The sequence below is a fragment of the Salvelinus fontinalis genome, chromosome 25 (assembly GCF_029448725.1).
Source record: "Salvelinus fontinalis isolate EN_2023a chromosome 25, ASM2944872v1, whole genome shotgun sequence".
NCBI classification, from domain to species: Eukaryota; Metazoa; Chordata; class Actinopteri; order Salmoniformes; family Salmonidae; genus Salvelinus; species Salvelinus fontinalis.
In genome coordinates this window covers 15,701,850-15,719,488 of record NC_074689.1, presented here as the reverse complement: position 1 = coordinate 15,719,488, position 17,639 = coordinate 15,701,850, and the positions used below count along the sequence as shown (strand labels likewise).

At 41.3% G+C, this 17,639-nt stretch overlaps 2 protein-coding genes across 6 annotated transcripts in view; one reads left to right on the top strand and one right to left on the bottom strand.

Moving 5' to 3' along the window:
* palmdb (palmdelphin b) overlaps window positions 1-16,950 on the top strand; it is a 40,091-nt gene extending 23,141 nt beyond the window's left edge. The window contains exons 5-8 of one of the 4 annotated variants that reach the window (XM_055881391.1): window positions 2,260-2,374; window positions 13,306-15,418; window positions 15,558-15,649; window positions 15,781-16,950. In XM_055881391.1, coding sequence (XP_055737366.1) covers window positions 2,260-2,374; window positions 13,306-15,418; window positions 15,558-15,649; window positions 15,781-15,861 — 2,401 coding nt within the window. In that variant the 3' untranslated portion in view covers window positions 15,862-16,950. Of the gene's footprint in view, window positions 1-2,259; window positions 2,375-2,962; window positions 3,024-3,152; window positions 3,291-3,907; window positions 5,715-6,424; window positions 7,461-13,305; window positions 15,419-15,557; window positions 15,650-15,780 lie in introns of those variants that run through there. The other 3 variants (XM_055881394.1, XM_055881395.1, XM_055881392.1) reach the window with 3 other exon arrangements.
* Window positions 16,949-17,639, bottom strand: part of frrs1b (ferric-chelate reductase 1b) — a 34,511-nt gene continuing 33,820 nt past the window's right edge. For both annotated transcript variants that reach the window (XM_055881397.1, XM_055881396.1), the window contains 2 exons: window positions 17,438-17,505; window positions 16,949-17,325 (listed from right to left, as the gene is read on the bottom strand). In XM_055881397.1, coding sequence (XP_055737372.1) covers window positions 17,233-17,325; window positions 17,438-17,505 — 161 coding nt within the window. In that variant the 3' untranslated portion in view covers window positions 16,949-17,232. The remainder of the gene's footprint in view (window positions 17,326-17,437; window positions 17,506-17,639) is intronic.

The window sequence follows — 17,639 nt, the reverse complement described above, 5'->3', positions numbered from 1 at the left end:
AGGAATGTACACAACACAGCGACAAGAGGGATAGAGACAGTTTGTGAGGTAGCTCTTGATAGTTGTAGCAGTCTTGAAAATGCCTTATCTACTTTGAAGAACTACTAAAATAGTGATTTTGTCAGAAAGCTCTGCAGCATGGGCAGCTGTGGAAACCCAATGATCATGGGCTAACCTTTTCGCTAACCAAGAGGAGCCTGGTTCGTTGGGGAGCACAGAGATAGCGTTAGATGGTTGTCTGGTAGTCTTGCTGCTACTGCCTCAGAAGAGATGAGATGCGAAGAAATTAAATATTAAAGTACTTATATGAAAAATAAGTAATATACATAACAAAAGTATTTTATTTTATTTAAGTAAAGTAATGTGAATAAATGATGGTGAATAAGTGCTAAGGAGTGATGGTAGTCACTACATCATGGGGGTCCTTTTAATTGCTTTATTCTGTGTTGTTAAGCGACAATGGAATGTTTTCAATGTTTTGGCAATTGAATGTTCTACATATTTGGCTTTGGCATTTCAATTAAAAAGCTACAAAAATAATTCCAAGGTCATATTTCAGAATGCATTTAATGTAAAAAATAATAATAATAATCGAAAACGGTGATTCTTTTTTAAAAACTGAACCGAAACTGAACTGACCTCAAAAAGCACAAATCGTTTGGCACTAGTGTGCTTGTGCGTTCGTCCATGTTTGCTTGTGTGTGTCTGAGTGCAGTGCACACATTCACGCGTTAGTGAGTCAAGAGCATACGTTTCTAAGTCAAAGGGCAACACATGAGATTTTCAACGGCTTTCCCTTTCTAGCCTGAGCTACTATGAGTGGGAAACGATTGGAAGGATTATACAGAGATGGTGCTCCTTAACCCACTGCTTAACCCCTGTGAGAGGCTTTGTGCGTCAGCCAACGGTTGTACAGTCTTCCCACCCCAACCATTGTTACGTAACAACCTGTCTACTGTGCTCATAGCCCTGCCTGCTTAAACCAACCCCCTTAGAGAGGATTACTCCTTCAGAGTCAATGCAGATATATTTAAGCAATAAGGCCCCCCGGGGGCTAAGGACTGTTCTTAAGCACGATGCAATGTGGAGTGCCTGCAACACAGCCCTTATCCGTGGTATATTGGCCATATTTCACAAAGCCCCGAGGTGCCTTATTGCCATTGGAAACTGGTTACCAATGTAATTAGAGCATGAAAAATAAAGGTTTTGTCATACCCATGGTATACCGTCAGATATACCATGGCTTTCAGCCAATCAGCATTCAGGGCTCGAAACCACCCAGTCTATAATAAGTACTTTAAGAGAGTAATAGTACCATTATGCAATAACAATAATAACTTCTTGAGAGTATAGAGGGTTACTCTCTAGTGTTATAGTGTTAGTGTATATAGCTTTTAGTATAGCTCTCAGAGTATAGCTTTAAGTGATAATATGTTCTATCAGAGAGAGGCACTGTTATATTTTCTGATGGTAGAACATTAATAGAGAGACGAGTGAACTGGAGGGACCCGTCTGTTGTCTGTCCTGCCATCCTGTCTGCCAGCAGTGATGTGATGAGATGGGCTCTGAGCTTTGTTCACTGGACCGTTTAAGAGTTGTGTGATAAAGCTATGTCCTAAATGGCACTCTATTCCCACCCTTTGGGTCCCGGTCAAGAGTAGTGCACTATTCAAAAGTAGTGCACTATATAGGGAATAGGGTGGCATTTGGGACGCAGGCAAAAGCGCCAAACCAATCTGGAGAGAAATCCTCCTCATCACCTGGACAAAACAACCTATCAAGGATCAGGATGAGGGTTCAGAAATAGACTTTGACCCCTGACCAAAACAACCAGATTTAGAAAAACACATAAACAGCCTATTAATATTCACCTTAATGAGAGTTTGATTGAATGTAAAATATTTAAATATTGGATGCAAGTTAAATAGTCATGTTTTCTATTTGATATGAGCCAAATACGGAACATGTTCAATGTTGTTTTGATTGACATCCAAGCCACATACTGATAAACATAAATTCAATCAAGCGATCTATCTCTATCAAAGAACAAGCATAGTCATTGCATATGTTAATTTACATGCTAAGCTATAAGTGACCGACTACCAATGATTACGGTTGCAATGGATAAGGTAATTTCCATGCAAATGTCAATTTGTTTTTCCGATTTCCATATGAATACCGCTGCTTGTTGAGTGATTACTGTCTGCTTGGACTGATTGCGGCTGCTAAGCTGCTCTATGTTTTGCATCCACTTTACAGAATGGAGACGGAAATAGAGGCTCTGGAAACACAGGAGCTGCAGATTTCAGCCAACGAGGAAGTGATTCTGAAGAGACTGAAGGAGGTGGAAAGGACTGCAGAGGACATCATCAAGGTATTGCTCGTCTACTACTAACATTAGACCATTACTTTGTGCTTATAATGTAGGACTTGTATTTATATCCATCATTCTGGTTCTTTGGAGAACAACAAGGGTTCATGGGTATTAGGCCTAATGCTTGAATCTTGAGTTTGCAGTGTACTTGGATTATCATTCTCATCGTTGGCCTTACACATCAATGGGGGGATGGATAATGTCTAATAATCTGTGTATGTCCTTTATGTCTATGAGTCATGGCTTCATTCCAATGAAATTAAGGATATTAATTGAATATGCAGGTAGTGATTTGTGATAAAGTCGTTTTTTTCACCAAGAGATTGCTGTGAACTGACTGTGTGGGTGTGCGGAGGTTAGCAAAGGTCTGCTTTCAGAGGAAAAGGTGATGCGAAATGGAAGGCAATTATATTGATGGAGGGCAGAAGGTGCCACTGTTCTAGTTGCATGTTTTCTGATTCCTTGGATATGGTGTCTAATCACTAACCCGGAAACTAAGACCCCTCGAGACGTTTGGAAATAATCACTAATTACTAACATACTTTCTTTTTCACCTGGCTTGTTGTGATTTTCACATAATCCTTTCAGTCGGTTTTGATTGTGAACACCTGTATCTCCACACAGGAGTTAAATGCCGAATACCAGGCAGGTAAATACTTTTGTTGCTCTTGGTGTTGTGCTTGTCTTCCTAACATTATGTTCCTATATTTATTCCATGTTAATATCTTCTGGTGGACCTGTTGGCATATGTGAACTGACTGGGTTATTATTTTTACAGACCCGATACAATACGTTTACGCACCGATTCCAAATGTGACAGATTTCCAGATGCAAAGGTCCATCACACCTACCAGTAGACCACTGAGGAAAAAAAAAAATCCACAGGAAGGACTTGATGGTGAAGAACCAAAGCAGGGTATATAAACAATATACAGCATTCTGTATGCAATATCTGGCCTATGTTATTTAGAGTGAATATTTTTAGACACACAATGAGTGGCCATCTGCACTCTTTTATAGTGCTTAACACAACATTATGTCATGTCAAACGTCCGTAGGTCTCAACAAGCAGGATAATGGAATGAATAGATACCTGCGCACTGTCGAAGACATAGAAAAAGCAGGATGATATCTGGAATTATTAAGCACTTCACCTGTACATCACAGTGAATTCTTATGTGATATGGGACTTTATATGATCGTTCTCTGTAGGTGACTCATTTGGATTTCTAGAACACGGACTCAGCTTGAATCAGGCCTTGACACCTGCTGTTCCAATTATGCCGTTTCAAAGCCTGTAATTTAATATTTTTAGCTTGGCAGAAATTGGATAAAAAGCTGTTTTCATTTGTCAAGGAGCTATACTTTGATTATTGATTGAACACATAAATACATGAAAACAGTGTACAGACAGGAGTTATAACAGACTGTACATATTTGTGGTACATTCAAAATACATTCAGCATTCAGTATATGAATCATACACAATGTGTTCTAGTTGTTGTCCATCCTATGTCCTCTCTCTCTCCGTAGCTATGTTCGCCATGGAGATCAGTGTAGAGAAGGACATGAGAACAGGAGAGAGCCAAGTCGTGTCCATGACCACCCTAACACCTGAAGAGTTCCAACAGAAGGGTGTGAAGGTCTACGATGATGGGAAGAAGTCTGTCTATGCCCTACGCTCGGAGGGACAGGTGACCCGGAATGGGGTGGGGTTGGGCGAACTGAGTAACATTGAGGTGGAGGCGCTCCTGCGCCAGGCTGGGGATGCAGAGGTCCCCACCGAGGTCCAGTACCACAGGCCCGTCTATGCTGCTCCTTACACCAGCAGGCCTTCAACCCCTGCATGGAAGCCTGAGCAGGGACACGTCAGCCCCAGTCCTGGTGAGCCCAATGGTCATCGGACCTCCATTACAACCCCCCATCCTCAAGCCAGCCCTTTCCAGATGCTTCCAGAAGCTCTGCCCAGAGATGGAGCCCAGAGCAGGGAAGAAGTAGCCAGCTCTGCCCCCTCTCACATTCCAAACATCCTCGCTGACAAGCATCTAGTGCAGCCTCAATCACCTCCCCATCAATGTTTCCAAACTTGCCAGATCCTCACCAATGGTAGCAGTGGTATAGGCCCACACCCAGATAAAAACAGACCAGCTATCATTGCAGTCCTGAGTTCAGGAGAAAGCCGCACTCCCATACCGCTGATAGAGAATACTGTGACAGATTGGGACAGGCAGTCACCAATCTACCCCAACTGTCGTCAGTCTCCATTCTACCCCAGCAGTCGACAGTCACCATTTTACACCAGTGACAGTGGTGAGTCCTCCTTCAACATCATGAACACCTTGCCACCTGATCTGGACTCTGAACCAGTGACAATGATCTTCATGGGCTACCAGAATGCAGCAGAGGAGGAAGATGAGGAGAATATCCAGGCCGAGCTGGTCGTCATCGGAAACGGCGATGATGATGAAGAAGATGACAATAACGTACCCTCATATCACCCCGAGGGGTACCGAAGCAAGATCTTCCAACCCACAGCCAGATGCAACAACAACACAGACTATACTGCAGATTCCACAAACTCTGAGAGTCTGCTACACCGACCCACGTTCACCCATAAACCTGGCAAGCGCAGTTCCGACCCAGACCAACAGCCCCTGGCCATAGAAGTGCCCATGAGCGCAGGTATCAAGACGGGGAAAAATAATTACTGCTGCTTAGGGGGCTGGGGCTCTTCAATCCCTCTCATCAAATGCTAACCTAGCCTCTCATCTACTCTAACAACCTAACACTCTCTCTCTGATCTTGTGAGATGCGAACACTGTGGTTTCTGCGCCAACCTACTCACATCCCAAGCATGTACGCCATTCTCTAACCCGTGGACCCTACGTTCACCCTCTTTTGTCTTCCTTTAACAAGATAATAAGGCACAGTTTTAGAGCGGTTACCACACCTGGCATTACTTTATGTGGCCTTATTTGAACTATAGTCAACTCTGACAACTGAATGGAAGCTTTTAACTGTTTTGAATCGAAACAATATCGGAGAGATGTTGTCATGTAAATCAGTGTATTACTAACTTGTTTTTATTTTAGACTTTAGCTCCATCCAGTGGCCGTACTGTTGAACACATCAACATTTGCTTGGTCATGTTCTGGGTACAGGTGTACTGAATGCCAAAGATGATGCTGCTGCTTGTAAGGAAAGGCATTACATTTCTCGAAGAGATGTTCTTTATTTTTTTATAAGATGAAGTGCTTGGTCATTTCTAATGTATGTGTGTGCTATCTAACTTAACTGTTCTGCTTAATGACAAACTAATTAAAACTAATTCATCATACTATCCACTGGTTGCAGTTCTCTCTTTGTCATTTCAGACTACAATTTCACAGCATGACTAAACTACTGACTAACTGACTTATACCGCCAATCCTACAATACTCTTTCAATATAATGATTTACCTGACTTCAAAGGGTGATCACTTATATATCACCATTTAGTCATGTTTAGTTTTTTCCTCCTCCCTGAAACTCACTCTCCATTGTTGTGTTGCATTGGTACAGACGTTGAACTATGTTCCATGTTCAAGGTAATGTTCTGTCTATGCTGGTTTCTTTTGGGTCTCTATTGGCAAGCATGTCGTTGGGTACTTCTTCCTAATCCATCTGAAAAGCCAAGACTTACGCTGGGGAACATGAAGTGGCAATTGCTTGAGAAATACTTACATAAGCCTTTTCTTACCATTATATAAGCTACAATTTCGATGGAAAAAATCCCTTTCACCCTAAAAAAGAAAATTGTAAAGAAGAAATCTTAGAGACAGCAAGAGAATGCACTAGTATTACATATGGATATTCACACAGGTTGTTCTTCTTATTTCATGGAAAATCTTCAGGAGACCATTTTATATTACTGGGTTTGTGGGATGATTGACTTTAATTTAGGTGAAAATCAAGATTCAGTCAAAAATATTTAACTTAAACATTTTCCATTTTTCTTATCCACAGCTTTGAAAATGAGAATGGCAAAGCTAGGGGGAAAAGTGTAACCGGCAAAGTGATTGATTCCCGTCCCTGCCGTTACTATTCTGTGAAGAATAAGGAACAGAAAAGAATGGTCCTATGGAACAGACCTTTTCTACACACTATTTTGCTCATCAGTTACAGAACTTCTTCTAAGAGACAGACCACTGACAAGACAGATGATCAGAATTGTATTTATATTATCACGGAAGTGCCAAGATGGTCTATGAATGTGTGAAATCGAAAATGTCTGTATGTCAATCATGCATTTATGGTATGCCTGTGTTAAATTTATTAGGTGTAGTATTCAATCAGCAACAATATTTATTCAAAGACATTTGCTGATCATTTCTAAAATGGCTGTGAAAGTGTTTTAATGCCAAAGTGACTGACCTTTTGCTGCTGTCAGTGCTTTCACAAAATCTACAATGACGAATTAATTCCTGAATTATTAATGCCATTGGTAATATTGCATACTAAATTGGAAAATAAAAATGTGTTATCTGAATAACCAAAGAAAACGAATAAGAAAGACTGGGCATAATAACATTGACATGATGTTTTTTTATCAACATGTTATTTCTATGGTTGAGAGTTTGTACATTGACTGACCATAGATTCAGTGAAGGGATTGTTATCAATTGAAATAGTCCGAAAAGCATATCTGAACTCGAGAATCATCAGTTCAAGTTACAGCACACTGGACAAACCTTAGGAAAGACAACCCGAGAAGGTTAGAAAGATTAGAACTTGAACAGTAAGTTCCTGGTTTTGACTAAATGCGTCACAGGGTTATCATAGTACAAAACATCAGCATTCTCAACGTTACTCACAGCAGAGAAGTCTTGGGTACGCTCTTTATGAATATGCGACAGTGTGTGTGTGCAAGGGAAAAGGAGAGAGAGACCATCTCTTTGCACCATCCACACTGCTCTGCTATTGGTTGCTTCCCCTCTACACACATTCATAATCAGAGTTCTAGTCTCTGAGGCTACAGAGAGACAGAGCGCCAGCTTAACACTGCTAGCCAAAACCAGTCTACAATCACCTGCTGGACTGGCATAAGGTAGGACCGCAGCAACAATAACACAGACAGAAGAGTTTTTCCTTTGTACGGAGTACTGACAGGGACTAGAAATACCAGCTGGTTTTATAGAACAGAACTGTTATTGCATGATGTAACTTGTATTGGTTTGCTGCAATTGTCTCTTGTAAAAGTCTAAAAGGGTTATGATGGTGAAAGGGCATCGTATAGATAGTGAACTAGAAGTGGGTGTTGAATTGGAGTGTGTTACAGGGTGTGAATGTGTGATGGTGCGTTAGATTAGGTATAGATCCGCTGAGGTTGGTCAAAGACAGTATAATTGTTGTAATACAGAAAAACAACACAGCTACAGGTAGAACGGGAATATATTATTACAATCTGAACAAAATCAAGGTGTTCTGACAATATATTTTGATTACATTCAAATGCTCATATTTGATATTTATATTTGACTTTGGACTGTATTAGACTATAACTAAATACTTGCTGAATGTATTGATGACGCTCTGGTCATTTGAGGGGTTTTGGGGGTTAAATCTAAGTGTGGAGAAAGAGATTGCAAATGTTTTAATTTGATCTTTTACTAAAACTTCTTCAATCATAAAACCTCTGAATGGAAAGATCATCCTATCTATTCATTTATTTTCCATATTTGCAAATAATTATTTGGTAGGTGCTTATATTTGTCCTTTTTCACACATGTACAAGTGTTTATTAATACTTGTGTGAATTGGAAATGTGATTTTTGCATATCCCAACTCTCCCTGAGTCACAGCCAGGGTCTGCAATTATCAACGGCGACCCAGGAGCAATTAGGGTTAAGTGCCTTGCTGAAGGGCACGTCGACAGATTATTCATCTTGTCGGCTCAGGAATAAAAACGACCAACCTTTCGGTTACTGGCACAACGCTCTAACTGCTACAGGTACATCAACAAGATCAAAAGGAAGAAATTTGTTTGTCAATTTCATAAAAGTCACATGCACACGTGCACTGCAAATGACAAGGGTAAAAGAATAAGAACTCATCTCTCTGTGTTTGCCTGAAAGCAGCAACAGGTGTCCTTGCATGTACGGCATGCATTTCATTACACATGCGTTACATTGTGCTGTCTGGGAGTCAGATAGAGATAAGAGTTTTAGGTACTTGACTATGCAGATAGCGAGTTGCTGAAGAGGCCTCCATCATCACCACTCCATCTAGTCATTCCAGCCTGGGGAGATAGCCAGGTGCGCACACACACACACACACACACACACACACACACACACACACACACACACACACACACACACACACACACACACACACCCTCTCTAACCTCCTACTATAGAGGCTGTGACTCTTACAGCTCTAACAAGTCCCGTTGATAAATTAAAATGATAATGACATCACCCTCACTAGCTAGCAGTGCATAGCAACAGAAGCTCAAAATGTAGTTCCATCCAATTAGAACGTCACTACTATTGACGTTTGTAATAGTGAACAAGCTAGCAGTGTAGAGTGTTCTCAAAAGTGCAGGAACACACCACATGTATTAATTACACAATCTCCGGCAAAAAATCACTATACCACATTTTCCCGTCAAATTAGAACGTCACTACTATTGACGTTTGTAATAATGAGAATTTGACCTATCAACACCAGAGGACAGACTTCATGTTCTTATTGTCAACGTTGGGTATTTAAATATGTTAACCTCGGACGAGATGAACATGTAAACCTTGCAGGGCTCAAGGTTTCTTAGAAATATTCTATCACACTAGTTTCCTTCAGGTCGTCCTCAATGATTTCCATACACTCGATGATTCATAGGGGGGCACCGTGTTGAAGCCCCGTCATTGTAAAAATATTTTGGAAGCTAAATGCATTTATTCATGTCTACATTAGTTTCTGCCACATTTATTCTATTACACACACTAATGCATACTATTAAATGATATTATATGAGTTAAACCTGAAAACCTAATGTTACTGTCCCCATTAAAACAACAAAATACTTAAATGCAATTACAATTTTGACTTTAAACATTTAATCAAAATACTGTAGAATTCCAGTGACAATATGTATTTAATAGATGTCCGACCGCTCAGTTCAAAGCCTCTTAATGGACAATACATAGCATGGGCAATTCAGGGTTTATATACATCATTGGTCATACTCCATGTTTCCAACCCGCCCACGCACACCATGTCTCTTTTCACCGATCCTGTTCTGTTCCCGAACTTCACAGCTACTGTTCCTTTCGTATAGAGAACAGCCTTGAAACTAATAAGCAGAGTGTACAACAGCTTTCTTGCTAAGCATCCTGCCTGCTGCAGGCACTTACGAATGACGCACACGCAAGCGACTTCAGAATTCAACGTGGCATTTAGCTAATGTGTCATTTGGATGATGCTTCGCAAGCTGGGAACACCAAAATACAAAACACATCACAAATGTCACATGCAGCTTTCAATCTCATTCCCTGCAGGAAATATCTCCATGATGCCACCATTCAGGCCAAAATCAATCCCATCATGACCTTGTTCACCTATTGAGTGGCTTGCTAAAAGTCCATGGCTTACACAGGGGCACTCAATGGCCACTCAGTGACTGGGAGTGCACTAGGACACCACCATAACATGTAGCCACATCCGTGATTAGGAAGTAGCCTGAGGAACAACCATCTCCAGCATCAACCTCATCACAATGGCATTTCTGCCAATAGAGTGCCCCTCTAGTTATTTCAACATGGGTACCATTCACTGATCAATACCTCCGATCGGTTATCAACACGGCTGGGTATTTCTCCCATCGCACCACACACAGTCACTCAGAGTCCATGTTAGGTGTTTGTTGTGAAGAGTGTATTTTGATTTGTCTGGACCAGTAAAATCAAGATGATCTCCTTCTGGCTCATCTGTTGGAAGCTTCTGGTAGGTACCATAGGATCATGCACATTTGATTTTATTTCTACGGATATGGTGTTCTATTCCTTTCTAACACATCAGTTCTGTCTCTCTTTCTGTGTGCTTGATGCTAATCATCACATTGACGCTGCATTATTTATTGCATACAGATACTTAGGACACAACAGCTCATGCCTGAGAGCCTGTAAGGCTGTGGTGGAAGTGTGTGCACTAGCTGAGCTGAGCAGAGCTGTGTGCTAAGTGGTATGACTACTGGGGGTTGCCATGGTGCTCAGCACTTCTGTCTTATTTTGATTGGACTTAATAGATTTTTGTGTTTGGCTTGATGATGTGTCTATTTCAGACCTTGGACAGAAGGAAACTTTGTTTTATCCATCTGTGTCCCGTTGTATTGTTGCAGAGGATTGTTTGTGTGGCATTTGTGTGGGATTAGATGGTTAAAAATGATGATGGTGACAGGAAGAAAAGAGATGCTGTCGTGGTGCTGTCAACCAGCGGAAATACCTTAAGCCCTGTATCACCTCTGTTGTTTGTAGCTACACAATACAGACTGCATTGAACTAGCGATCTGGTTGTGATAAAGCAGGGATAGGGACATATCTGGGAGATGTTGTTTAGCTGACAATGGGGGTATGATATCATATTGTTGTGCCTTGCCAAATTATTACACCGAAGAAATATTTTGAATGACTAAACTATTATCTCAACACATTCACGGGGAGAAGAAATATAAAGTTATAAATATTTTATGCTATTTCACAAAATATGCTTTGAATTGGTTTATCTGACATATTGTCAAAACAACCAAACAAAACAATCCTGACAATAACGGCTAGTAACAGTCACAATTAAAATCTTGTTTCACAGTGTTTTTTGTAGCAACAGCTCTATAACAACACAAAGGAATTTGCCTACAGTGACAGTTGTAAAGAAAGTCATAGGATAGATGAGGATTATGGTCTCATTATGAATGACTGTTGGCAGTCCTTGCTGTTTGGAGCTGTTAAATAGTCCGAGCTTAGGTGTGAAAGAGGCTACAGCTCAGTGCTTGATGTGAGCCTTTCTCTGGAGTTGGGCTTGGCAAAGACTCAGGTTGAACATTTCTGTGGTGCTTTCCCGAATAATCTCCATTGAATGTGCTTTTCAGTCCAGGATTACGCTTAATCTTTGTCTGGGAAACCGCCTCAGGATGTACACATTCTACACAGCGGATAGGATACAAGAGATGCTTTTGATTAGCTTGTCTGATCATAGATGCAGAACCGTGAGTGGAATGATGGAGTTAAGATGAGAAGGAAAACACTGTTTCCCTGATCAAATCAAAGCAAGACACCTGACTTGCGTGGCGTCATGGAGACGCTGTATATTCCACTGAAACAGTCAGTTTTGGTGTTGGCATCTAATCAATCCCTGTGTGGTGTGTGAAATGTAGGTGATAATGAATCACCATCCATATAATTTTTTTCTAAACTATACACAGTAAGGTGTGGATAGCATAAATCACAAATGTGACATGTAAATACTGTTTGAGAAAATTGTTTATTTTCACAGCAATTTCAGAGCACAGAACGAATTTCAAATTCACCACCAACAGTTTAAATGAAAACATTTTTAAGAATCATTACATTTCTAAAAGCAAATTAATTCATTTCCTCAGGTTAATTGACTGGAAATGCATGTGTTGTGTGTTCAGCTCAGCCTGTCACGGTCTTTCTATCTAAGTTTTTCCCTCGTTATGACACCAATCAGCAGTCAGTTTCCTGTCTCTCCCATGGTGGTGGTGCTGAGCGGCGGCATGGGGACACCACTACCCCTGGGCATGCTGGGGGGGCGTCTGCAGGTGTACACACACAGAACAGAAGTAATATATAATAACACACACACACACAGACACACAGAGACACACACACACACACACACACACACACACACACACACACACACACACACACACACACACACACACACACACACACACACACACACACACACACACACACACACACACTCACAGGCACACAGACACACAGAGACACACACACAAACACACACACACACACACACACACACACACACACACACACACACACACACACACACACACACACACACACACACACACACACACACACACACACACACACACACACACACACACACACACACAAGCTTTAGCAGGGGAGGTAAGAGCTAACCGACTACAGGGACAGACCGCCACAGCACAGTGTGGGCGACAGTCAATCCTGCAGTCTTATATAAGCCGGAGCCAGATCCATCTAATTCAGCTGGTACGACTGGTGTTCTTGCTCAGCCTCACTGTGGATTAACCTAATTTGTCAATTCACTGCAATAGTAAACAAACAACTTTGATGATTCCACCCCTCTGCAATTACATGTGATCCTCTCTGTTTTGTTTTCAATGTGTTTGGTACAAATTGTAAAGTGGCCATAGATGGGAAAAGACAAAGATAGGATTTGCTTGGATTGGTTTCTTATGTGTTCCACGGGATTCAGATAGACTCTGTAGAATAATGTTTTTTGCCATTTTATGAACATATTTCTGAGTGAATACCAACCCCTTTCACCTAGATCTAGAATCAAGCAAAACCTCTTCATAAATTATCTGCTGTCTGTTCTGTGTAATATACTGGTCACTGTAATAAGGTTTATTGTTTGGCTGAAAGGAGCTGTGTAGAAAGGCTTACCTATCACTCGGGAAATAAGGGGACAATATAACAGAGACATTTCAACTAAGTAAGAAGGGGGATAGAGGGAGAGGAAGAACAAACAAATCTAAAAACTAGAGAAAGGCTACAGAGAGAAAAGAGAAAATGATTTTCATATACAAAGTGCCAAACTCAGCGATACTGCACTCAGTGAGGGTATAACATGTAACACTGTAACAATTCCCAATCTCCCTTACTGACGGGTGAATACATTTTCATTTATTTCAGAGAGCTACCGCTGTGGCAAGTGTGACGGATGGTAAAGAACTGAACGAAGGTTGCAGTAACCCTCAGAATCACAATCCAAACGAACCCAGATCCTTCTCGAAGGCAGTAACCATGGAGACCAGTGAACAAACGGAGATGACCAGCGTAATTGCCTATGAAAAGGAACTCTCGCTCACTGACTCAACTGAAAACAAAAAGGGCTTAGGAGGAACAGAAGAAGAACAAGTCTGTTTAGAGGCGGACTCACTAGAATCCATAGGAAAGAAAGCGTTGCTAGAAATTCTAGCAGATTTACCGGCTAGTATGATCGATGAGCTTGACGGCTTAGGAAACGGGCTCTGTACAGGTAACCCATTTCGAAAGGAGGCTTTGTCTAGCCATGAAGAACTCAACCGAAATGAATCCATCACTTCGTCTGTCTCTGACACACCGTCCAGTGTTGACAGTGTGTATGAGAACGAAGCTCATCGTAAGAGACAGGACACCCAAGAACTAGAACAGCCTGAAGATACTGTGTCCAACCCAGAGGATGGTGAAGATGGTGAGGATAAAGACACAAAAGAGATTCAATATGGCCCATTAGAAAACTACATCAGTGATGTCCCAGAGGAGTCTTTACTAGAACAGTTCATCAGAGAGGAGGTTCTGTCGGATGTCTCCAACGAGTCCTGTCATGGTCTGGACCCAGACGAGGTGGATGAATGCCTGCGTGTTGAGATAGCTGAGGCCTCCTCAGACGATGAGAGTGAAGATGGAGCAAATAAATGGAGGGCGATATTTTCCTCCTCGATCAACCATGAGGACGATGATGACTATCTGGATAGCCTCCAACTGAGTGCACAGGATCTCTTCGTCCAAAAGGTTGAAGTGCAAAATGTTGACAACCATGACGATAACGAGGAGGAAGTTCAAGTGAAGATACCAAAGGAAGAGGAACTGGAAGTGTTGGAGCAACCAGATTACCTTACTGGTATTGCACAGGAAGTGACATACAACCCTGCAGCACTGCTCCAAAGCCTGTCCAAAATCTCTGAAGACGAGGAGGGAAATGGCAATGGTTCAAGGCACAATACATTTTGCAAGGCAGATCCCAACAAGAAGCTTCCAAAGGACTTCTGCGTTATCCAGGAGACCAAGAGTGAGAACGTCAGCACAGAGCATGTGGACTTCCAGCTGGCCCGGAAACAGTGGAGGGAGATGGAAGAGCAGACCAAGAACTTGGTGCTGTCACCCACCACAAAGCAGTGTGGGCCCCTCACGGGCAGCCACAGCTTCATGTACACTCCAGTCAGGAACATTGACAGGCCCAAGACGAGAGATACGAGCCTAGAGAATTTGGCTATGGGTGGAGCTGAGTATCCCCACACCCAGTTCAGCCCCTGCTCAGAGGACTCAGGCCTGGGCGATTCCAGCTACAGGTCCCCTTATGAAGAATTCCCAGAGACCTCCATTGAGAGGGAGATCCGCCTGGCCATGGAGAGAGAAGACAACTTTAAGCGAGACAGGGGTTTCTCCAATGCGACGAAACCTACAGAATGTGCCCAGACTAATGCCAAGCCAGTCATCTTGCTCCCAGCGAAGCTATGTCAGGAGGTTGACGAAAAGAGGAAGACGTTTGAGAGTATGGAGGATGGCAGCTGCAACATACCCAGATCCAAAACTACTCCATCATTCATTATTACGTCTTCGCCGGCAAAGGGGCCACTGAAACACGATCTGCCTGCCAACAGCATCATTATACTAGAACCGGAAGGAAGTCCAAGACATGGCTCCAGAGACACCTCCAGAGCTAACGAGTGGCACTCGGATGAGACCTCCAATGCCAACTTCATCATCCTAGAGACATCCAACCTGATCATCAGGAGCGCCTCAGAGTTCTGCCTGAACACGGCCTGTGCGCAGCAGGGCCAGGAATGCTCCTCAACGTTCCTCAACAACCCCTTCTTCAAGCTGCGCTCCAGGAGCCAGCTGTCATTGGTGGACGAGGAGATCAAGATGGTGAAACAGCGCGAAGAGGAGTTGAAGAAAGAAAGAGCGAACATCTATCCAAAAGGGATGTACAACAACACAGGCCTAGTGGCCGAGAATCTCATGGACAGCTTGTCGTTTGAAGGTAAGTTTAAACAAAGTTTGTCTCATATATTTGGTCAGGAAGAACTTCTGACCCTACTCTTAAACTAAGCCGGAACATATTGTGCTTGTGTCTATGAATATCAACCAATTGAAAACATTGTGTCTTGACCATATTTCAGCTGATGCGCCACTGAAGTGTAAGTCTTCGCCATCATCACCAATGAAAACTGCATACAAGATGGATCGCTCAGCCCTATCCTGTGATCACAGAGTGAGTGAACCAATATTGTGTTGTGTTATCATACAACTACTGTAGTCGAGTGTCAATATTGTGTTTGATGTAATGCATAAATATCATTGAAAGAAAGCCACAGGAGCTCAAATCAGGTGATTGTCTCTCAGTTTCCTGAGGTGTATGGAGCCGGAGGAAGGCGTAAGAGCGCCTTGGCACTGCGCTGGGAGGCTGGGGAGTTTGCCGAGTGAAGAACAACAGGGTACAACCCGCAGTCACTGGTGAAAATATTGTCTGTCCACTTTCAGCTGAGTTAATAGACTTAATGCAGTGCTGCAAACTCATGTTTGTTTCATGTTGCGACATTTAACCACACTTGCTGCTTCTGTAATGTTACCGATTCTCTGGTCGAAGTGCCAGGAAATAGTAGTGTGTGTTCGCCCGCCAAGATGCCTGAATGTTAAATGAATGTAATGTTTAGTCCACAGATGCTAACATTTTATGAAATTTTAATGTGAGCAAATCTGAAAACATATTTTGGTGTATTGTCTTGCTAAAGGAAAGAAGCTTATATTTATTGTACTTTCGTACTGTGTTTTCCAGAAATATTGGTGTGGGCATATAACATACTGTATGATACAATACTATAACATGTAACTTGTATCAAAAAATATATTCAATCAGTTGCTGAAATCTGAGATATGTTGAACGGACATTATACACCATGTGAAATCATGTTTGATTGAAATACATTTTCAACATTCCCTTAAAGCTGGAATCCTTAATGGTGAAACCACCACATCCGTTTGCGATATTTTAACAACAAAAATTACGGTGATGGGCAGCCAGTGGCGCCGTTTCCCTTATTACGGATTCCATGTTTAAAATAAATCAAATCTATTTCCAGAATCAAAAGGGATATAGTAAAAAAAAAAATGCTTATAAAAAATACAAGTTTTCTATATTGTGCATTTCCCTACAAAATGTCAGATGTTTACAATTTTCAAAGAAGGAAAATGTTTCTGCTTTTAAATAATTATTGAGGCAGAGTATTAAACAAGCTTCATTTTTTGAGAATTGCCATTTAACGCTGATAATTGAGTTCATGAAACAAAAAATAATTGACATTGTTTCATTAAGTATGTTTGTATGCTTACTTGTTACTGTTTTGCTTATACAAAAATCACCAGTATTGCTTGCTAGCATTTTAAATTGTGTAAGGAAATTACCTAAAATAAGAGAGAGGCCACTTTATTACATTATTTTTCAGGTGATTTTCCTTGTATTCTTACTGCAAGTGTTCAATAGATTAATGCAACAATAAATACCACGTATGAATACATTTGTTCAAAAGTCTTTATTTTAATGACAGGGGGAATGATTTATAAAGAGTATCTTAAGATGATGTAACATATTTATTCAAATAAGCAGACAGATTTTGTTCTTAAAATACAAATGTTGTTCATCCATTTACCATTTTTTAAGGACACGTTTTAATATGTTCAGTGGAATCTTAAAAAGGCAATGGCAGTAGTGTGTAAAAAAGAACATGGCTTAAGTAATACAAAATACATATTATTATTGTCTACAATGACACCTAACAAGGAGTATGTGATTCCCAGTCACACATTACTTATGGTGTTTAGGAGAACAGACAAAAATCCAACATTTCCCACGAGGAACATAGCCAAGACAATCTTTTTGAATCGAGATACCTGAAAGAAATTGGAGTAAAAATAAAATCAGTGTGGACAAACTTATTATAAAGAACACTTCTCAAAAATATATCCAAAACATATATAGTTTATACATTTGTTTCAAGCTTACCTTTCTTTGTCTCTCACTATCCGAGTGAGTACCCAGAATCTTTTCTTCATCCTCAGCAAGAGTCCTCCCTGTACAGAGGTTAGAGATTTACCACAGAGTTCCTGTCACGATCGTGTGGCGGATTAATGGACCAAAATGCAGCAGTTGGAAAATATGCCATCTTCTTTTATTAAACACGAACGAAGATGAACACGACACAAAA